General features: G+C 47.0%; 1 protein-coding gene across 3 annotated transcripts in view; it reads right to left on the bottom strand.

The window, feature by feature from the left end:
• SLC12A4 (solute carrier family 12 member 4) overlaps positions 1 to 20,232 on the bottom strand; it is a 37,962-nt gene extending 17,730 nt beyond the window's left edge. Inside the window, exons 1-5 of one of the 3 annotated variants that reach the window (XM_007517711.3) lie at positions 20,059 to 20,232; positions 11,187 to 11,281; positions 9,563 to 9,694; positions 4,109 to 4,255; positions 3,970 to 4,024 (exon numbers count right to left, since the gene is read on the bottom strand). In XM_007517711.3, the coding sequence (XP_007517773.1) occupies positions 3,970 to 4,024; positions 4,109 to 4,255; positions 9,563 to 9,694; positions 11,187 to 11,281; positions 20,059 to 20,173 (544 nt within the window). In that variant the 5' untranslated portion in view covers positions 20,174 to 20,232. Of the gene's footprint in view, positions 1 to 3,969; positions 4,025 to 4,108; positions 4,256 to 9,562; positions 9,695 to 11,186; positions 11,282 to 18,501; positions 18,539 to 20,058 lie in introns of those variants that run through there. The other 2 variants (XM_007517714.3, XM_060185288.1) reach the window with 2 other exon arrangements.
• Between the last annotated feature and the right edge of the window lie 2,099 nt (positions 20,233 to 22,331).

Raw genomic sequence — 22,331 nt, 5'->3', positions numbered from 1 at the left:
TTTAAATCCTTATTTATTGGATAGAGACAGCCAGAAATTGAGAGGAAAGGGGATGGCAGAGAGGAAGAAAGACAGAGAGACACCTGTAGCCCAGCTTCACCACTTGCAAAGCTTTCCCCCTGCAGGTGGGGACTGGGGGCTTGAACTTGGGTCCTTATGCACAGTAATGTGTGTGCTCAACTAGGTGTGCCACCACCTGGCCCCCATAAAAAGAAAAATTTTAAAGTAAATAAAAAGACAGGAGAAGTAGGCAATGCTGCTCCTTTTCCAGGAGTTTGCCTGCCCATATTTCTTTCTTTATGCGTTTTTTTAAAGATTTTTAAAAAATACATATTTATTTATTCCCTTTTGTTGCTCGTTTTATTTTTATGTTTGTAATTATTATTGTTTTTGTTGTTGATGTCACTGTTGTTGGATAGGACAGAGAGAAATGGGAGAGAGGAGGGGACGACAGAGAGGGAGAGAGAAAGAGAGACACCTGCAGACCTGCTTCACCACTTGTGAAGTGACTCCCCTGCAGGTGGGGAGCCTGGGGCCTGAACCGGGATCCTTATGCCGGTCTTTGCACTTTGTGCCACGTGTGCTTAATCCTCTCCTCTACCGACCCACTCCCCCCGCCCTTTTTTTAAAGCTCTTTATTGGGGAAATAATGACTTAGAAAATAGTTGCTACTGCATGTGTATAGTTTCTATTTTTTTATATTTATTTATTTATTTTCCCTTTTGTTGCCTTTGTTTTATTGTTGTAGTTATTATTGTTGTCGTTGTAGTTATTGGATAGGATAGAAAGAAATGGAGAGAAGAGGGGAAGATAGACAGGAGGAGAGAAAGATGGACACCTGCAGACCTGTTTCATGTCTGTGAAGCGACTCTCCTGCAGGTGGGGAGCCAGGGAGCTCGAACCGGGATCCTTATGCTGGTCCTTTTGATTTGCGCCACGTGCGCTTAACCCGCTGCGCTACTGCCTGGCTCCATTATTTATCTATTTATTTATTTACTCATTCATTTTTTGAATAGAGACAAAAAGAAGTAAAGGGAAGGGGAGATAGGGAGAGAGAAAGAAAGACAACTGTAGCACTGCTTCATTACTCAAAAAGCTTCCCCAGCTGCAGGTAGGGACAGAAAGCTTGAACCCCATACCTTGAGCATTACAACATGTAAGCTTGGGGCCAGGTGGTGGCACAACGAATTGAGTGTGTACATGCTACAATGCACAAGGACTTATGTTCAAGCCCCCAGCCTCCAGCTGCAGGGGGAAAGCTTTGTGAATGGTGAAGCAGGGTTGCAGGTGTTTCTCTCTTTTTAAAAATTATTTATTTCATATATTATTAGTGATTTTTAAAAATGTTTTTTCCCTTTTGTTGTCATTGTTGTTTTATTGTTGTTATAGCTGTTGTTGTTATTGATGTTGTCATTATTAGATCGGACAGAGAGAAATGGAGAGAGGAGGGGAAGACAGAAAGGGGAGAGAAAGATAGACACCTGCAGACCAGCTTCACCGCCTGTGAAGCGACTCCCCTGCAGGTGGGGAGCCGGGGCTCGAACCAGCATCCTTATGCTGGTCCTTGTGCTTCACTCCACCTGCGCTTAACCTGCTGTGCTACCACCCGACTCCCTAATTATTTATTTATTTATTTATGTACTTATTTTAAAATATTTATTCCTTTTTGTTGCCCTTGTTTTATTGTTGTAATTATTATTGTTGTTGATGTCGTCGTTGTTGGATAGGACAGAGAGAATGGAGAGAGGAGGGGAAGACAGAGAGGGGGAGAGAAAGACACCTACAGACCTGCTTCATCACTTATGAAGCGACTTCCCTGCAGGTCGGGAGCTGGGGGCTCGAACCAGGATCTTTAAGCTGGTCCTTGTGCTTTGTACCACGTGCTCCTTTTTAAAAAATATATTTAAAAAAATATTTATTTATTTACTTATTCCCTTTTGTTGCCCTTGTCTTTTGTTGTTGTTGTTGTTGTAGTTTTTATTGATGTCGTTGTTGTTGGATAGGACAGAGAGAAATGGAGAGAGGAGGGGAAGACAGAGAGGAGGAGAGAAAGACAGACACCTGCAGTTGGGGAGCCGGGGCTCGAACTGGAATCCTTATGTGCCATGTGCGCTTAACCCGCTGCTACCACCCGACTCCCCTGCGCTACGTGCTCTTAACCCACTGCACTACTGCCTGACTCCCTAATTATTTATTTATTATTGGTTAGAGACAGAGAGAAATTGAGAGGGGAGAGGGAGATAGAAAGAGAGAGAGAGAGAGACACCTGCAGTCCTGCTTCACCGCTTGTGAAGCTTTCCCTGCAGGTGGAGACTGGGGGCTTGAACTTGAGTCCTTGTACACTGTAATGTGTGCACTTAACTAGGTAGACCACTGCCCAGCCCCTCTCTCTCCTTCTCTATCCCCCCTTCATCTTAATTTCTTGTTGTCTCTAATAAATAAACAAAGACAATAAAAAGAAATTAAAAAAAAAAAAAGAAATTAAAAGGGGGCCGGGTGGTAGCACAGCGGGTTAAACGCATATGGCACGAAGCCTAAGGATTCTGATTTGAGCCTCAGGCTCCCCACATGCAGGGGTGTCGCTTCACAAGCAATTAAGAAGGTCTGCAAGTATCTATCTTTCTCTCCCCCACTCTGTCTTCCCCTCTTCTGTTTCTCTCTGTCCTAACAACAACAACAGTAATGGCAACAATAACAACAAGGGTAACACAATGGGAAAAATGGCCTCCGGGAGCAGTGGATTCACAGTGCAGGCACTCAGCCTCAGTGATAACCCTGGAGGCAAAAAAAAACATAAAATAAAATTTAAAGGGAGTCGGGCTGTAGCGCAGCGGGTTAAGCGCAGGTGGCGCAAAGCACAAGGACCGGCATAAGGATCCTGGTTCGAACCCCGGCTCCCCACCTGCAGAGGAGTCGCTTCACAGGCGGTGAAGCAGGTCTGCAGGTGTCTATCTTTCTCTCCCCCTCTCTGTCTTCCCCTCCTCTCTCCATTTCTCTCTGTCCTATCCAACAATGACAACAACAACAATAATAACTACAACAATAAAACAACAAGGGCAACAAAAGGGAATAAATAAATAAAATAAAATATTTAAAAAATAATAATAAAATAAAATAAAATTTAAAAAAAACATGTAAGCTCTACCAAGTGTGTGCCACTACCTGGCCCTGCCTGGCCACTTTCTTTTTGTTTCCCATTTCAGTATATATTCTGCTGGGGACCCCCTTCTTTCTTTTTTCCTTTAAAATAAAATTCCCCTGGGGCCGGCAAAATAGCTCACTCACTTGGATAATGTGCATATTTGCCATGTGTATGACCTAGGTTTGAGTCCATTCCCCAGCACACTGAAGAATGTTTTATTACAGTGGTGTCTCGCTCCCCCTCTCTCTCTCTCTCCCTCTCTGTCTTTACCAATAAAACAAACAAAAAACCTCATCTGTTTGCCGATCTATACTTTCCTTTGTGTAGCCTTTTCTAGAGGGATGGGAGGTACAGGGCAAGATGGAAGAATCAGGTTATCAATTCCTGGTAACATCTCTCTCAGAATAAAATAAAAGCAGCTTAGAGCAGTGAAATTGCACACATGCAAGGCCCTGGCTCAGCAAAATATATAAACAAACAATAATTTTCATATAAAGAAAATGCCAACCCGCCCCAAAAAAAAAAACATCTCAAGAATAGTCTCCAAAGGCAGGGGAGATAGCATAATGGTAATGCAAAAACCTGAGGCTCTGAAGTTTTAGGTTCAATTCCTTACACCACCATAAGCTAAAGCTGAATAGTGATCTGGTTTAAAAATGCCTCCAACTCAAACAAGGACTCTCCTGAGTAGCAGCATTGCCTTGGAATCAGTGAGTAAGACTCCACCAAAGACCTTCTTGGGGAATAACGAGAACTCAGTCTGAGGATGTCAAGGAGGATTCTGGGTCCCTCCCTCCATCAGGTCTGGGTAGGGGGTGTTTACCCACCTGGAACCACGCCATTGGTGGCGATGGCACTCATGGAGATGGCCGTCAGCAGGGTCTGTGGGGAGGAGGACCTGGTAAGGAACTTCACTGGGTGGGCTTCGTGGGGCAAGCACAGGCCCAGTCCCATGAATATACTCACACAGCAGCAGCAGATGAGCACAATGAGGAGGGCCTGCAGCACCCCAGCTGTGCCCACCATCCAGGTCAGCCGCAGGAAGAGGATAACCCCAAAGATATTCTGCAGACACGGGAGGTACACCCCCATGAGGGTGCCCATGCTGGGAGCCTATGAAACAGGAGGGAAGGGGGTGCAGAGACTATCAGAGGGGCCCAGATGGACCACGGAAAACCAGTCTCTAGTCACTCGGCAGCCCCCCACCAATAGGGCTTTATGCCAAAGAACAGGGTAAATGGGGGCTGAGTGGAGGCCTAGGGAACACAGTGGGTACAGTGACAACCAGGATGTCCAGGCTGACTTTCATATATTAAAACAGTTTGGGAGAGGAGCAGTATAAAACCTGATTCTTTTCAAAATACCTTGTGTGAACTTCCTCATTAAGGTATTGCCCTTTCCCTTCCCCTCACGTTAAACTTGTAAAGTGATTTGCCTCAGATCCCCACTTTGTCACCCACCCTTAACTGCTAAAGTCCAAGAAGTTGCCTCACCTCCAACTCCAGTCCAGACAGATACTGCTCCTTCCCAGTTTGCTTCCCAAGCTGTTCTGAGATTGGCATTGGGCTCTCAAACCTGGGCATGACTGGGCACCAGGATACACTCTTGATCCTGTCAGCCTCTCCACCAACACACCCACTCTACTGCCAGAGCAGCTCTCTAAAAACCAAACCCTGGGGAGTCAGGCGGTAGCGCAATGGGTTAAGCACACATGGCGCGAAGCACAAGGACCTGAGAAAGGATCTCAGTTCGAGCCCCCGGCTCCCCCCCTGCAGGGGAGTCAATTCATAGGCGGTAAAGCAGGTCTACAGGTATCTTATCTTTCTCTCCCCCTCTCTGTCTTCCCCTCCTCTCTCCAATTCTCTCTGTCCTATCTAATAACAACGATATCAATAACAATAACAATAACTACAACAATAATAAAAAAAACAAGGGCAACAAAAGGGAAATAAATAAAAACAAAAAACAAAAAACCTTACACTAGTCCTTGCACTTCATGTCATGTGTGCTTAACCTGCTGCGCTATTGCCTGGGCCCCTGAAAACCAAATCCAATCTCATCATCCCTGTTGAAAACCCTCTGCAGTGTCTAGCCTGTTCTCTCCAGTGTGCAGGCAGGGGCCACCAGGTTTGTCTCATTGCCATTATTTATTTTTTTTGGGGGGGAGGGGAAGTCATTGTCAGGGCTTCACTACTCTGAATGAACCTTTTCAACAGAAAGAAACAGTGAGTGATCCGGGAGGGGCTGCAGTGGATAAAGCATTGGGCTCTCAAGAATGAAGTCCTGAGTTCAACCCCCAGCAGCATACGTACCAGAGTGATTTCTGGTTCTTTCTCTCTCTCATTCTATCTTTCTCATGAATAAATAAATAAATTCTTTAAAAAAGGGAGGGGGGAGTTGGGCAGTAGCTCAGTGGGATAAGCACACATGGTGCAAAGCACAAGGACCGGCATATGGATCCTGGTTTGAGCCCCCGGCTCCCCACCTGCAAGGGAGTCCCTTCACAGGCAGTGAAGCAGGTCTGTAGGTGTCTATCTTTCTCTCCCCATCTCTGTCTTCCTCGCCTCTCTCCATTTCTCTCTGTCCTATCTAACAACAACATCAATAACTACAACGACAATGAAAAACAACATGGGCAACAAGAGGGAAAATTAATAAATATTTAAAAAAAAGAAAGAAAGAAACAGTGAGGGAAAGACACCATAGCACTGAAGCTTTCCCCCAGTGTGGTGGAGGCCAGTCTTGAACCTGGACCACATGCATGGCTGGTGAGCTGTTTTGCAAGCTGACCCCATCACATTCTTTATCAATCCCAGCTACTGACCCACACAGGTCTCTCAGAATCTCTGAGCCAAACCAAATACTGGCCTCTGTCAGGAATGTCAGCCCTGCTTGGCAAACTCCTCTTCAGTTCAACCTTCAGGAAGCTTAACTATTGCCTCTTTCCAAAAGTTCCTCTGGGTTGCTTTAGGTAGAATGCTACCCTCAGCATTTGACATACCCCTCTATCATAGCCGTAATTACAAGTCACCATAGCTGTTCAAGGGGATATACTGGGATAGACCTGCCTTGTTTACCGTTCTATTACCTGCAAGCCCTGCAGATACCCAGAAGGTGTCTGGGGCTAGTGAGATAGCTCACCTTGAAAGGTACCTGATTTGCCATGGGCATGACCCAGGTTCGAATCCCTAGTTTATCACTTAGGAGTACTATGGCACCGGGTGGGGAATGCTTCAGTGCTATGGAGTCAATCTCCCCTCTTTTTTTTTTTTTTTTTTGCCTCCAGGGTTATCACTGGCATTATGAATCCATTGCTCCTGGAGGCCACTTTTTTTTTTTTTTCATTTTTTTACTGGATAGGACAGAGAGAAATTGAGAGAAGAGAGGGAGATAGAGAGAGAGAGAGTAGTCTAGGAGGTGGCACAGTGGATAAAGCATTAGACTCTCAAATGTGAGGTACAGAATTCAATCCTTGGCAGCACATGTACCAAAGTGATGTTTGGTTCTTTCTCTCTTCCTTTCTCATGAATAAACAAATAAAATATTAAAGAAAAAGAGGGAAAAAAAATAGGTAACTGAGACCTGTTTCACTACTTGTGAAGTGCTCCCCCCTCAACACACAGGTGGAGAGGCAGGGGTTCGAACTAGGATCCTTGTGTGGGTCCTTGCACTTCATACCATGTGTACTTAACTCAATGCACTAACACTTGGCCCCTATTTTTTAATTTTTATTTATTTTTTAAAATATTTATTTATTCCCTTTTGTTGCCCTTTAAAAAAAATATTTATTTATTCCTTTTTGTTGCCCTTGTTGTTTTATTGTTGTTGTTATTGATGTCATTGTTGTTGGAAAGGACAGAGAGAAATATAGAGAGGAAGGGAAGACAGAGAGGGGGAGAGAAAGACAGACACCTGCAGACCTGCTTCACCGCCTGAAGTGATTCCCCTGCAGGTGGGGAGCCGGGCTGGAACTGGGATCCTTACGCCGGTCCTTGTGCTTTGCGCCACATGTGCTTAACCTGCTGAGCTACCACCCAACTCCCCCTTGTTTTATTGTTGTAGTTATTGTTGTCGTCACTGTTGGATAGGACAAAGAGAAATGGAGAGAGGGGGAAACAGAGATGGGGCAGAAAAATAGACACTTGCAGACCTGCTTCACCACCTGTGAAGTGACTCCCCTGTAGGTGGGGAGTCCGGGGCTCGAACCGGGATCCTTACACCGGTCCTTGCGCTTTGTGCCACCTGTGCTTAACTAGCTGCGCGACTGCCCGACTCCCCATTTCAAAATTTTTTAATGTATTTATTGAGAAAAAGACAGGGAATCAGAGCATCACTCTGGAATATGCAACACCAGGGACTAAATTCAGGACCTCATACTTCTGAGCTTTATGCAGTGTGCCACCTCCCAGGTTGCTCTTTTTTTTAAAAAAACTTTTTTAATATATTTATTTATTTTCCCTTTTGTTGCCCTTGTTGTTTTTTATTGTTGTTGTAGTTCTCTCTTTTTTTAGACTGGAAAGATTGGCCCAGTGTGGTGAAGCCCTGGTGATAACAATAACAAAAGAACAAAAATAGTCCCTCAAATCATCCTACACAGCATATGCAACAGATACACTGCATCTGGACTCTGAGCTCTTTTTAGAGGTACTAGACCAACCACTGGATGCAAGGGCTTCCAGCTCCACCCCCATCCTAGGCTGAGTCACTGGGGAAAGGGCACTGTGGGAAAGGGCAGGGCCGGAAATGCCTTTTGCATCCCCAAATAATTTCTGGCAGCCTCAGAGGGTTACTAAGCCAGAGCCAGAGTGGCTGCCACATAGAGGCTGCCTTGGGTGTTGGCATGGTCTGGTGGGAGACCCACCTGTCCTTCCTGATTTGAACCTTCCTTTTCTGTTGCCCCTGCTCAGGCCTACCCTGGGTGAGGAACAAGCTCAGTAGCCCAAGTTTCCTAGTGACTCACTGTTGACATGATCAGACTCCCCATTCCTCCACAGAGAGGTCATAGCTCTTAGGATACCCAATCATCCTCTCACATTCTTTTTTTTTTTTTTTTTTTTTAAGATTTTATTTATTTATGAGAAAGATAGGAGGAGAGAGAAAAAAACCAGACATCATTCTGGCACATGTGCTGCCGGGGATTGAACTTGGGACCTTACACTTGAGAGTCCAATGCTTTATCACTGTGCCATCTCCTGGACCACATCTTCTCACATTCTTACATGAGGGCCAGATGAGCTGGGCAGCTAAGTCAAATCCAGACCCTAATAGCTTCACAGGTTCCTCATAAGGTCAAGGGACCATTGTCCTTCAGGCCAGGCCTTCTTCCAACACTCTTGTTGAGATGAGCTTTTCTTAGGGGCTTTCTCATTCACAGTCACCAGCTATGTGGATTTGGCCTAAAGGGACATGTAACCTCTTTCCTCCTACCACCCATTGTAGAAAAAACTGTCAGAGACTAATATTTCCTTGAAGGACTGAATAAGAACAACAGGAAAACAGGATTCATGCTTTCTGTATTCCAGAAAAATGCCAGCAAAACCACAACTGTAAGAATGGTTTGAGGCTCAGATTTATGTGCCTTCCCAAACATCAGGGAGTCAGCTGGTGGAGAGGGAGATCTCTTTGCCTCTCGATCAAGAAAAAAAAAAAGTGGGGGGTGTATGACACACATCATTTAGTTAAACCAATCCTGTCACACAGGGAAACTAAGCAAAGTAGTATCTCATCCTTGTTACAGAAAGAGTCAAAAGACCTGGATAATGACTGAGAACGAGATGAGGGAAGCCTCAGGAGGTAATGCCATGCTCCACTATCAACCCCAGTGGCTGTAGGAGAGTTCTGCCAATGGAACCAACACAGTGAGGGAAAGAAGGGTGGTTTGGTCTAGATCATAGAGCCCCAAGAGACAGTCAGGGTCCAGACTCTTAAAACCTTTATCTACTCTGATGAGATGCCAGCAGTTTGACCAGCATAGTTACTTATCTCCCAGTAAATCCACAAATCTGTCTCCTGGTGTTACACATTGACCTTCTCTACCTGAGTCACCTTAAGCAAATAAATTACTTAATGTCAGATGCATAATACAAATAGCACCTACCTCAACAACAATAACCCAGGCCCAATGCTTAGCATAGCACCTCACACATAGAGATAGCTGAGTAAAGGCAGCATTGCTACTACTGTCATTTCTCAGGACTTCCCTGACCCTCTGCCCTCTCTAACCCTCTGCCCCATTAAGGGACTTCTTGGCCCATTTTGAAGCATCCTTGAACCCAGGGTACAGTGTCAATCCTCCATGCTCACTACACTTGGCACTCACTTTCCCTGGGATGCTCACAACCATTGGGGAGAACTATCAATCCCATGATGTTATATCTGCCTTCCCAGCTGTGACCTCATTGCTGCTTCTGACCAGCTCACCTTGGCTGCTCTTCTGTGGGTGCCCACCCCACTCTCAGCCTCTTCGTGCTCCTTGGCACCCTGTGTGAGGTTGGTATAGCTGACAAGCTTGCCCAGAAGAGATGATACCTTTGGGCGGATGTCCAGCTCTTCCTGTAAACAGAGACACAAGACAATCTGGCACCAGGCCCAGCTGGCACCAGGCTACCTAAATGTAGCCAGGAACCTGGCCTCTGGTCCCTTGCCAAACCCTGAGGCAGGCCTGGACCTGATCCCAGTTTTTGTCTGGGGAAGCCCATACTAGCCAATTGGACAGGTTTAGGCACCACAACTCAGCATGCAGCACTCAAAGGTTGAGCCTAAGGCTACTTCTCTAACCCATTTGTGAAAACCACCTGCCTCAGGGGAGAGAGAGCAGGGCAGGACATATCTGGCAGACAGACAAATGGCGCACTTCATCCTGCCTGTTCTCTCTGGCCACCTCCCAGCTATGGGTGGGACTCCGGGATTCAATTTAACCTTCAGCGCTCCTGCAGGAAAAAAAAAGTCACTATAGTCACCTTAGGAAATCCAGGGAGTCAAAAGAGATATTTCTGTTTTGTAAGTGAAATCCCTCTTCTCTGCCCTAATCCTGATACTCCTGGATGGTGTTTCTCCCAGGCCCCAGGCCCTGGGGGGTAACCTACCTCAATCTCTGAGGTGCAATCATGACCCACTAGGTCATCTTCAGGTGAGACTAGGTTAAGACCTTAGTTAACAAAAATTTGCTTGGGCAGGGCTAGATAGCATAATGGTTATGCAAAGAGACTTTCATGCCTGAGACTCCATAGTCCCAGGTTCAATCCCCTGCATCATCATAAGCCAGAGCTGAGTAGTGCTCTGTAAAAAAAAAAAAAAGCTGCTTTCTTAAGTGCAGAGGTCTCCCAGAGCTCAGGTTCCCTACCTCCTACTGGGATCTAGGCTTTGCTTGGTCCCAGAACTGCCTCTACCTTCCTCTTTCCCACATTTAGTCTTTCCCTGGTTGAACCCACACACAAACAAGAAACTGCTTTGGAGTAAGATATGAAGAAGCAGGTCTTTCTGGATATTGGAGTTACCTATGAAAATTACATGGAGGAAGAAGGGGCTGAGCATGTGGATCAGAATTTAAATCATGCCTTATATCCAAATCCAACTTCTGGGCTTGAATCTGAGGATAAAATTCAAGCTCATAATTGGAAATGTTTCCAGGGACCTGTCCATAAAGGTTGCAGATGTGGAGAGAAGGAGGTAGATCTAGTGAAAAGGACCAGGCTTCAGTGAACTTGAGGGGAAGAGAATCAGGAGTGGTTTATAGCAAGGAGGGGATAAAGGAAAACACAATGTGCAAAACCTGGAGGGATGGTCACTTTGCTAAAGGGCTGCATGTAAATTAAAGGCCAATAATCTTGCAAGTGGTAATAGGAGGGAAAGTAGTTTCAGTTCAAAGGGTGATGAGAACCACAGTCTGGCTGCCAAGGGAGTGAGACAGACAAAAGGAGGTGGAGTCGAGACATAAAAAAGCACAACCATCCAGCTGCCTGTTTAAGTAAGGCTTGGGTCCTTACAGGCCCCTGACGGTCCATCTGTCTGCCACACCTGCAGCCTGGAATGGCTCCTTTAATACCTCAAATAGTGCCAGGTTCCTGTCATAGTAGTCATTTCCTCTAGAAGCCTCCAAGGGACATAAGAAAGGGCTGCTCTCCCTGTGATTGCCATGTCCTGTGAAGAGAAGGAAAGGGGAATTCCAGTTACCTCTGTCTCCTGAGTGTTGAGCCTGCAGTCCTGAGGAGACCAGCCCATCATTTCTGTGTAACATTTTTTTTGGGGGGGCAGGGGGTTAGTTGTAGTAGTTTGGGCCTGGGTTTTCTCATCACACCCTGCCACCCACCCTAAAGAGCCAGAATTGATATAGGACAAACACCAAAACCTAAGGCATCCCTTCTCTGCCAAAGGATGCACTATCGCAGTCACGTGTTGACAGAGAGGAGGGGCCTGTCAGGAGGGGCAGGGCCTGACCCATCCACTCCCATTCGCGCACGGCCTTTCTGGAATACCCAGTGCCCAAGGTGACAAGAGCTCAGTGTCCTCAAAGCCGGCCTGGGTGCTGCCATCCAGGTAAATATAGCCACACAAGGCAGTGTCTGCAGCCATGGCCGGCTGTCCCACCATGCACCGCGCAGGGCGCCCTAGATGGGCGCGCAGAGCATGCTGGGAGAAGGGGCTGTAGGAGTCAGCGGTGGAACGAGGAACCCTAAACCTGCTAGTCGGAACTGAACAAGGAGCACCGCTTCACACTAGGTATGCAGTCCCCTCCAGCCTCCACCCACGCCACATACTGGTGAGATAATTTTAAGCTCCGAGGAACTTCGCAGAAAGTAGTAAAATGCCCTTTTTGAAAAAAAAAATTTCCTTTTTGTTGCCCTTGTTTATTGTTGTTGTTATTGATGTCATCGTTAGACAGGACAGAGAGAATTGGAAAGAGGAGGGGAAGATAGAAAAGGGGAGACAGATAGACACCTGCAGCCCTGCTTCACCGCCTGTAAAGCGACTCCCCTGTAAGTGGGGAGCCGGGGGCTCGAACCGGGATCTTCACACCGGTCCTTGCACTTTGCGCCACCTGTGCTTAACCCGCTGCGCTACCTCCCGACTCCCACACCTTGTTTTGTTTTTTAATTGCATAGAGACAGAAATCGAGCGGAAGGGGAGGCAGAGAAGGGGAGAGACAGAGAGACATTTGCACCACTGCTTCATCATTCAGGAAGCTTCCCCTCTACGGGTGGGGACTGGGGACTTGAATCCAGGTCCTTGTGCATGGTAATATGTACACTCAACTGGGTGCCCCACCAGCTGGCTCCAAAATGCATTTTTTAAAAAAAATAAACTTGAGTTCAAGACTCATAAAGCTCAGCTCTTTTTCTGATTGCCCAGCAATCATTCACTTTTCCTGTTTCCAAACTTTGCCCTTTAGTTAGTCTTGGTGGGTGACTATTAATTCTCTTTCTTTCTCTCTCTCATAATTGCCACCAAGGTTAGTACTGGGACACAGTGCTAACACTATGAATTCAGATACCTGCAGAACTGTCTCACTGCTTGTGAAGTTTCTGCCCTGCAGTTGGGGATTGGGGGTTCCGACCTGGGTCCTTAAGCATGGTAATGTGTGTGCTCAGGTAGAGCATGGTAATGTGTGTGCTCAGGTAGAGCATGGTAATGTGTGTGCTCAGGTAGAGCATGGTAATGTGTGTGCTCAGGTAGGTACACCACCAGGCCTTTCTCTTCCTTCCCTCCTTCCTCTTTTTCTTCCTTCTTGCTCCAGGGTTACTGCAGGTGACTTATGCCTACAACTTCACTCCATCCTGGTGAATTTTTTTTTTCTTCTAGCTACAGAGGGAGAGAAAGAGAGAGGGAGAGAAATAGATGGGAGATACTACAGCACTGCTTCCCTACTTGTGAAGCTTTCTGCTCTACAGGAGCTTGCATCCCATATGGTGGCCAAGGGCTCAAACCCAGAACCTTACACATGGTGACATGTACACTGCACCACGTAGGCCAACTCCAGTACTCTCAACTTTCTCTTTTTTTGTTTGTTTTTTTAAATCTGTTTATTTATTTATTATTGGATAGAGACAAACAGAAATTGAGAGGGGAGATAGGGAGAGGGAGAGAGACATAGAGACATCACAGCCCTGCTTCACAACTCACGAAGTTTCCCCCCTGCAGATGGGGACCAGGGGCTTGAACCCTGGTCCTTGTGCCTTATAATGTGTGCAACTAACCAGGTGCATCACCACCTGACCCCTCACTCTCAACTTTCTATCAGACAAGAACTTGGGAGTTGGGCAGTAGTGGAGTGGGTTAAGCGCACATGGCGCAAAGCACAAGGACCGGCATAAAGATCCTGGTTCGATCCGCCGGCTCCCCACCTGCAGGGGAGTCGCTTCACAGGTGGTGAAGTAGGTCTGCAGGTTTCTATGTTTCTCTGCCCTTCTCTGTCTTCCCCTCCTCTCTCCATGTCTCTCTGTCCTATCTAACAATGATGACACCAACAACAACTACAACAACAATGAAAAACAACAAGGGTAAAAAAAGGGAAAAAAAAAACAAAAAACAGGGAGAACTTGACAACAGTGTTAGACTCTCAAGCATGAGTTTCCAAGTTTGATCCCCAGGATGGTATATACCAGATTCATGCTCTAGTTCTCTTTCTCTATTTCTCAGGAATAAATAAACTTTTATAAGTATCTAAAGTGGTGGTTATGTAAGACTTTGATGCCCGAGGCTCTGAGGTCCCATGTTCAATCCCTAGCATCAACATAAGCCAGTGTTGAGTAATACTCTGGTAAAAAAAAAAAAAAAAAAAAAAGTTTAAAAAGAAAAAGAAAAGAAAGAGACCTAGTAGGCTGGGGAGATAGCTCAACATGTTAAAACATAGAACTTACATACTTGAGGGCCCAGAGACCACAAGTTTAATCTCCTGCTCTACCTTTCACCAGAGCCAAGCAATGTATTGATTTCTCTCCTTTCATAATTTTTCTTTTTAAAATGAACTTTTTTCCCCACACCTATGCACATCTACTCTTTGACAAAGGGGCTCAGACTATTACATGGGGAAACCAGAGTCTCTTCAACAATTGGTGTTGGAAACAATGGCTTGAAACATGCAGAAGAATGAAACTGAACCACCGTATTTCACCAAATACAAAAGTAAATTCCAAATGGATCAAGGACTTGGATGTTAGACCACAAACTATCAGATACTTAGAGGAAAATATTGGCAGAACTCTATTCTGCATAAATTTTAAAGACATGTTGAGTGAAATAAGTCAGAAACAGAAGGATGAATATGGGATGATCTCATTCTCAGGCCGAAGTTGAAAAACAAGATCAGAAAAGAAAACACAAGTAGAACCAGAAATGGAATTGGCATATTGCACCAAAGTAAAAGACTCTGGGGTGGGTGGGTGGGTGGGGAGAATACAGGTCCAGGAAGGATTCAGAGGACCTAGTGGGGGTTATATTGTTATATGGGAAACTGGGGAATGTTATGCATGTACAAACTATTGTACTTACTGTTGAATGTAAAACATTAATTCCCCAATTAAAAAAAAATAAAAGAATTTAAAAAATGAACTTTTAAAAAAATTTTTCTGTATGAATGTCATATGCTTCAATTTGTCAGGAAAAAAATGCAGCTAAAAATCCCCTATTTCCTTTTCTTCTTTCCCTGTCAGGAATCTCCAAATTCAATTTACCCCTTAGTGATAGTGACCATCTGCCTCATTACAGAAACCTTGTCCTTATCCCCTGCAAGGTTTTGATCTTTTGACAGTAGCAGTCTTCTACAAAGGCACTTCTTCATGCTGTATCAGGGAATGACCTAGGGCCTTGCACATGGGCTCTACTGGGAGTCACCCTGGCTCGATTCTCCTTATATATATATATATATATTTTTTTTTTTCATTTACTGGATAGAGACAGCCAGAAATCAAGAGGGAAGGGGGTGATAGAGAAGGAGAGACAGAGAGACACCTGCAACACTGCTTCACCTCTTGCAAAGCATTCCCCCTGCAGGTGGGGACTGGGGGCTTGAACCTGGGTCCTTATGTACTATAACATGTGTGCTCAACCAGGTGCGCCACCACCCGGCCCCTGATTTTCCAATTGTATTGTACTTTATTTTTAAGAGAGGAAGAGACACCACCAAATTACTGTTCTACCATCCATGGAGCTTCATATGTTTTTGGCTTTGGTGCTCTCACGTAGTGTCAGGGATCAAAACCTGTGAGGGATGAAAGGCATGCACTCTGTCCATTGAATCACCTTCCTGGATCCGGTGGAGGCACTTTAATCAAACATCGCTGATCCTTTTGTGGAAGAATATTTGAAATAAATGTGTGTGTGTGTGTGTGTGTGTGTGTGTGTGTGTGTGTTTTCTTTTACAAAAGTACTACTCAGCTCTGGCTATTGGTGGTGCTGAAGATTGAATGATTAAACTTGCGACTTATCACATGCAAGACCACTGCATTATCTCCCCAAACCAAGTTATAAATTATCCTAAACTCGTCAGGCAAATAGTTCAGCCAGCAGAATACAGGATTTGCATGTTTGAGGCCCCTGGTATCATTCCGAGTGCTATATGTACTGGAGTGTTTTTCTTACTTCTCTCTTTCTCTCGTATATAATATAAATCTTTGTAAAAAATTGTTTGCTAGGGATCTGGGCAGTGGTGCACGTGGTTAAGCACACTTAGTACTCTCTACAAGGACCTGTGCAAGGACCCAGGTTCCAGCCCCTGCTCCCCACCTGCAGCAGGGATGCTTCACAAGTGGTGAAGGAGGTCTACAGGTATCTCTCTTTCTCTCTTAATTTCTCTCTGTCCTACTGAATAAAGTGGAAAAGGAAGGGAGTTGGGCGGTAGTGCAGCAAGTTAAGCACATGTGGCACAAAGCGCAAGGACCGGTGTAAGGATCCCGGTTCTAGCCCCCGGCTTCCCACCTGCAGGGGAGTCACTTCAAAAGCAGTGAAGCAGGTCTGCAGGTGTCTGTCTTTCTCTCCCACTCTCTGTCTTCCCCTCCTCTCTCCATTTCTCTCTGTCCTATCCAACAACAACATCAGTAACAACAACAGTAGTAACTACAACAATAAAAAAAACAAGGGAAACAAAAGGGAATAAATAAATAAATATTCCAAAAAATGGAAAAGGAAAAAAAAATGACTACCAGGAATGGTAGATTTGTAGTGCAGGCATTGAGCTCCAGTGATAATCCTGGAGGCAAAATAATAATAATTATTATTATAATTATTATTATTATAATACTCATGCATTGGAGCCTGCCCCACCAGCAATCCCTTGTCTCTCTGAGAATACTGCACTAGTATGCAGAAGACACAGAACCAAGCACATTGCAGTGCTACCAAAACCCCTCTGGATCCATCAGTTAGGTGGCAGCTGAACTGCAGGTTCCCTACTTCTAGTTTGGGACCCAGGCCATAGCAAAATGTACCCAAGGCTGAAGCACAAACCTTTAACTACAGGGGACTCGGTGGTGGTGCACCTGGTAGATTGTACATGTTAACCATGCACAAAAACTCAGGTTCAAGCCTCTAATCCCTCTATACCTGTAGGGGTGGAGAAGAAGGAAGCTTCATGAGCAGTGAAGCAGTGCTGCAAGTGTCTCATTTTCCTTCTCTATCTCTCAGTTTCTATCTCTATCAAATGAAATTAAAAGAGGAAAAATAGGGAGTCAGGCAGTAGCACAGCAAGTTAAGTGCAGGTGGCACAAAGAGCAAGGAATGATGTAAGGAGGAATGATGTAAGGATCCCGGTTTGAGCCCCCCTGCTCCCCACCTGCAGGGGAGTCGCTTCACAAGCAGTGAAGCAGGCCTGCAGGTGTCTATCTTTCTCTCCCCCTCTCTGTCTTCTTCTCCTCTCTCCATTTTTCCCTGTCTTATCCAACAACAACAACAACAACAGCTATAAAACAATAATAATAACCACAACAAGGTCAACAAAATGGGAAAAATGGCCTCCAGGAGCAGTGGATTCGTAGTGCAGGCACCGAGCCCCAGCAATAACCCTGGAGGAAAAAAAATCATACAGAGTAGTCCAGGACGTTGCACAGTGGATAAAGTGTTGGACTCTTAAGCATGAGGTCTTGAGTTCGATTACTAGCAGCACATGTACCAGAGTGGTATTTTGTTCTTTCTCTCTCTTTTCCTATCCCTTTCATTATATATATATATGACAGACAGGGGGCCAGGCAGTAATGCATCAGGTTAAGTGCACATGGCACCAAGGTGCAAAGACCAGTATAAGGATCCCAGTTTGAACCCCTGGTTCCCCACCTGCAGGGAAGTTGCTTCACAAGCAGTGAAGCAGGTCAACAGGTGTCTATCTTTCCCCCCTCTGTTTTCCCCTCCTCTCTCCATTTCTCTCTGTCCTATCCAACAACAACAGCAATAACAATAATAATAACAACAACAATAAACAATAAGGGCAACAAAAGGGAATAAATAGCCTCCAGGAGCAGTGGATTTGTGGTGTAGGCACTGAGCCCCAGCAATAACCCTAGAGGCAAAAAAGAAAAAAAAAAAGAAAATTAAAATTAGTTTTTAAAAAAATCAGACGGGAGTGAGATGGTAGCGCAGCGAGTTAAGCGCACATGGCACAAAGTGCAAGGACCGGCATAAGGATCCCGGTTTTTTCTCTTCCACGTGGTCCCGGGGGCTTGGACCTAGTCTTCATGTCAGATTAACTATCTTCTGACCCCCAACCAAGGTTTTTAGTACTCACACTTCAGGTAGGGCAATGTGCTTACCCTTTTTGTGCTGCTTCAGTTTCCTGTTATATAAAGTAGAAATAACAGTAGTACCCTTCTTCTAACTTCCCAGATCTATCAGAAAGGGAAATTTGGTGCCAGACACCCAGCAGACATTCCTTCAATTTCCTTCAAGTCTCGTTTAAGGAAACCAACCATGGGACTGTGGGAATTAGTGGGGTGGTATCTAAGCAATTGTTGAATGTTTGAACTCTCAGCTATTCTAAGAATTCTAGGGCAGGTTCAGGCCTGCCTGCCAGATTGATGTTGCTCAGATACCACCTGATGAACTCTGAACGCAGTCTGGACCTGGAAACTAACTGTGAGGTACCCCTATATGTGGAACATAGCAGGTATAAGTGGGAGTGCAAGTGAAATTCCTGATCCCTGTACTCACAGCCATTGGCCTGGAGTGCCCCTCTGGGAGCCACCTCCTGTCTGTAGGTCCTGGTGGGCTAGATGAGCAAACCCATTCTCAATCCTCAGAGTCTGAGGTGTGAGCCTCGAGAAATTCAGGTCCCTGACTGGAGGGGTGGGAGGACCCTAGGGCATGGACCTGAAGCCTACTATTTTTGTGTCTCTGGCCCTTCCCAGTCCCCACTAAGAAGGATTATGGTCACTCACCAGGTTGCAGAGTATCGCCCATACCGCAGTTGCAGTTAAGGTCTGGCTGAACAAGGAGTAGGAGCAGGAGCAAGGGGGATAGTGGGAGGAGCTGGCCCAGCCTGGAGGTATCTGGCAGGACTTAGCCACTGTGACTCTTAAGTCCCTCCAGAGTCACCCTGGGAAAAGGCCAAGGCGGGGCCAGAGCCTAGGTTCAGCTCTGCCTGCCTACTGGTCCAGGCTGATCCTAGGCTGCAGCCCAACCTCAGGGGAGAAAGTGCTTCTCAGGACGGGTGAGCAACAGGATGCTGGCTCCTGTTCTGACCTCTGGGACAAGGCAGGTGCACATGAATGTCAGTTCTGTAAAACCTGCATGGTGTCCAGCTGTTCCTGACATTGTCCCCTGCCATCTCCACACAAGGCAATTGGTGACACATGCATATAGCAGGAATGGGTTGCCTCAGGTGTCACCACTGTAGACAAATCAGAATGATGTCAGTTTCACACCATCTGACACATGCTGTCAACATACTACTTCCTGTATGTGTAACTCCACAGGAAGCAGTGGCCATGAGGATGTGCTATTCTGACTCACTCATCTCCTTGCGGTACCTACAGCTACACATTTGCACAAGCACAATTACATATGCACATACTCATCAACATGTAAACATATTCAGTGGAGTTTACCCAGGAGTGGGTCTAGGCTAGGACAGACCCTGGGGACCTCCTGTGGTAGGGGGTGGAGAAAGGGGCTTGGAGAGAGGCTGGGTCAGGGAGGAGTGAGGGGGAATTTAGTGCCAGGGCCAGCCCTAACACTTGAGAGGTAGGAGGGTGGAGTTTTGGACAGGACTTGAATTCCTTGGGGCAAGCTGTATAACAGAAACTTTCACTCCTTAAGCTAGAGTAACAGGACCTATTCCTTGGGGAAAATTGGAAGGATTAAACGAGTTAATTCATGTAAAACGCCCTGACAAGCCCGATTCCGTGTGTGTTATACAGATGCCCTCTGTACCTCCAGATCTAAACTCGTACCAACACGAATGTACTCACAGGCTGATACCTACAGATCCCCTTTAGACAGGCACACCCTTCTCTCCCTCCAGAAAGAAGGAGGCACAAGGATGGGGAAGGGCTGGAGTGGGGACAGTCTCTCTGAAGCGTCAGTGGATATGTGAGGCAAGAGGCCTGGGGAGGGGGCGGTTCACAGGAGGCAAAGGGACTGGGATCCGGGTTGCGGCTTTGCTCCCACCCGGGAATGACCAGAGGTGGGAACCGGCGCTGTAGCGCCGGGCAGTCCCGCTGTCCTGGCGCCCTTGGGCGGCCACGTCTGCAGCCCCCGCCCGTGGCCCACAAGGGAGGAGCTGGGGCGGGGAGGGCGGCTGGATCGCGGGCTCTGGGCGGTCGGGGAAAGTTGTGTCAGCGCGCAGGGTCTGAGGCTCGGTGGCTGCGGCGCAGACGACCGAAAGCTGCCCCGCACCGACGTGCGCGCGCGAAGGCCGGCTGCCTGGGTGACCGCGGGGCCCCGCATGGCCGGTCCCCCCGTCCCCGCCAAAGCCCCTCGGGGTGCGCCCTCACCGTCCGACTCCTCCCGCTCGGCGCGCTCCCCGTAGTCCACCCAACTGAGCCCCTCGAGGTTGTCATAGTCTCTGCGGCGCGGCCCGTCCACCGGCACCACGGTGAAGTGAGGCATTGCGCGCTCAGTCCGGCCGCTTGTCCCGCTGTCCCCACCGCCCTGGCCCGCGCGCCCCTCCCGCTCGCATTCCTCCCCGCTGCGCTCACTTCCTCCGCCCGCCCCCGGGCCGCCCCTCTGGGGCGGGGAGCAGGAGGGGCCCGAGCCGGCTCCTCCCCGCCCCCCCCCCTCCGGGGGGCTGCAGAGTGAATCCCCCGGGGCGGGCATATCAAGCTCCTGGACCTGGGGAGGGTCCTGTGTGGCTTCGGGTGAGGAGGCGACCTCTCTGTGCTGTGTAAAATAGGAGGTACACGGGGGCGGGAGGGGAGAAAGTGAGATGGAGTCCTCTGAAGGCTAAGTGAGATGGTGCGGGGCTGCACTGGTTCTGCCCAGGGCCTGTGGTCATTCCTGGGTATTCCCTCCCCATTTCCATCATCTCTGTCTTCCACTTCTCCAGGTCCTGGGAACCCAACCCCGGTGAAGGTCCTGTCATTCCCTCGAATTTTCTTTCTTTCTTTCTTTCTTTCTTTCTTTCTTTCTTTCTTTCTTTCTTTCTTTTTAATATTTTTATTTTATTTATTTATTCCCTTTTGTTGCCCTTGTTTTATTGTTGTAGTTATTATTGTCGTCGTTGTTGGATAGGACAGAGAGAAACGGAGAGAGGAGGGGAAGACAGAGGGGGAGAGAAAGATAGACACCTGCAGACCTGCTTCACCGCCTGTGAAGCGACTCCCCTGCAGGTGGGGAGCTGGGGGCTCGAACCGGGATCCTTATGCCGGTCCTTGTGCTTTGCGCCACCTGCGCTTAACCCGCTGCGCTACAGCCCGACTCCCTCGATTTTCTTTCTTTCTTTCTTTCTTTCTTTCTTTCTTTCTTTCTTTCTTTCTTTCTTTCTCTCTTTTTTGTAATATTTATTAGATAGAGATAGCCAGAGGGAAGGGGATGACAGAGGGAGAGAGACAGAGAGACAGAAAGAAGCAGCCCTGCTTCACCACTTGTGAAGCTTTCCCCCTACAGGTGGGGACTGGGGGCTTGAACCTGGGTCCTTGCGCACTATAACATGTGCGCTCAACCAGGTGCGCCACCACCTGGCCCCTGAATTTCCTTTCTGAGGTCTTACTGTTGGAGGCAGCCAGGGGAATCCCCATCTCTTCCCCAGAGGCTGCTGTCACCTCCCTAAGGAGGACAGTCACCCCCACCCCATCCCACCCCCTTGCCTGCTTGCCCCTGCCTGCCTCTCTGAGGCATTCCGTTGAATTCTTTTCTCAACTTCTTTCTTTTTCTCACTCCTGTCACTTAACTGCCTCACCTCCTGGAGAGGTGGTGACGGTGGTGGTGTGTCCTTTACCCAAGTTGCTTACTTAACATTTCTTTCATTTTATACCCCGTTACTTCAGATACCCTATCCAGTTGTCTTAATCTTCCTAGACCATCCTTTCAGCTATTTCACCTTATCAGAAAAATACAGAGTTCATTTTACTTGTCTATCACCATTTTTCTCTTATTCAAAACATCAGACTCAGTCGCTGAGTGACCTCAAACTTTGTATCATCTTACTGCAACCCCCACTGCCTCCAGTTCTGCATAGTCACTGGGTCTTGCAGGAGGACCACACACACCCCACCATCAGTTGACCACCTTCTGGCTCCTCCCCCACAGTTACCCCAGGCTGGATCTCCCACCAACTTCAGTTACTTACAAGAGCAACCATCCAAATAGACTTCCTCTTCTCTCTACTGTTCATGACACAAACCACTTTGTGGAGAAAACCCAAGGACCCCTCAACCCACACCACCCTCCCTATGCCATCTGGGGCACTATAGACTTCTTTTTTTCCAGCTGCATTCTTCCTCAGCCTCCTCCCCAGTCGCAGCCCTTCTAACCCCTTTCACTTCCCCAAACTCAGAGTTTTCATACCATATAACCAGTTCACTCAGGACAGAATGACTTTGATTTTTTTTTTGCCTCCAGGATTATTGCTGGGGCTCGGTGCCTGTACCACGAATCCACTGCTTCTGGAAGCTATTTTTTCCCCCTTTTGTTGCTCTTGTTTTATTATTGTGGTTATTTATGTTGTTATTGATGTCATTGTTGTTGGATAGGACAGAGAGAAATGGAGAGAGGAGGGGAAGACAGAGAGGGGGAGAGAAAGATAGACACCTGCAGACCTGCTTCACTG

Source organism: Erinaceus europaeus, chromosome 2, assembly GCF_950295315.1.
Source record: "Erinaceus europaeus chromosome 2, mEriEur2.1, whole genome shotgun sequence".
NCBI classification, from domain to species: domain Eukaryota; kingdom Metazoa; phylum Chordata; class Mammalia; order Eulipotyphla; family Erinaceidae; genus Erinaceus; species Erinaceus europaeus.
The sequence above is the reverse complement of the archived record's forward strand: the minus strand, read 5'-3'. Positions and strand labels throughout refer to the sequence as shown.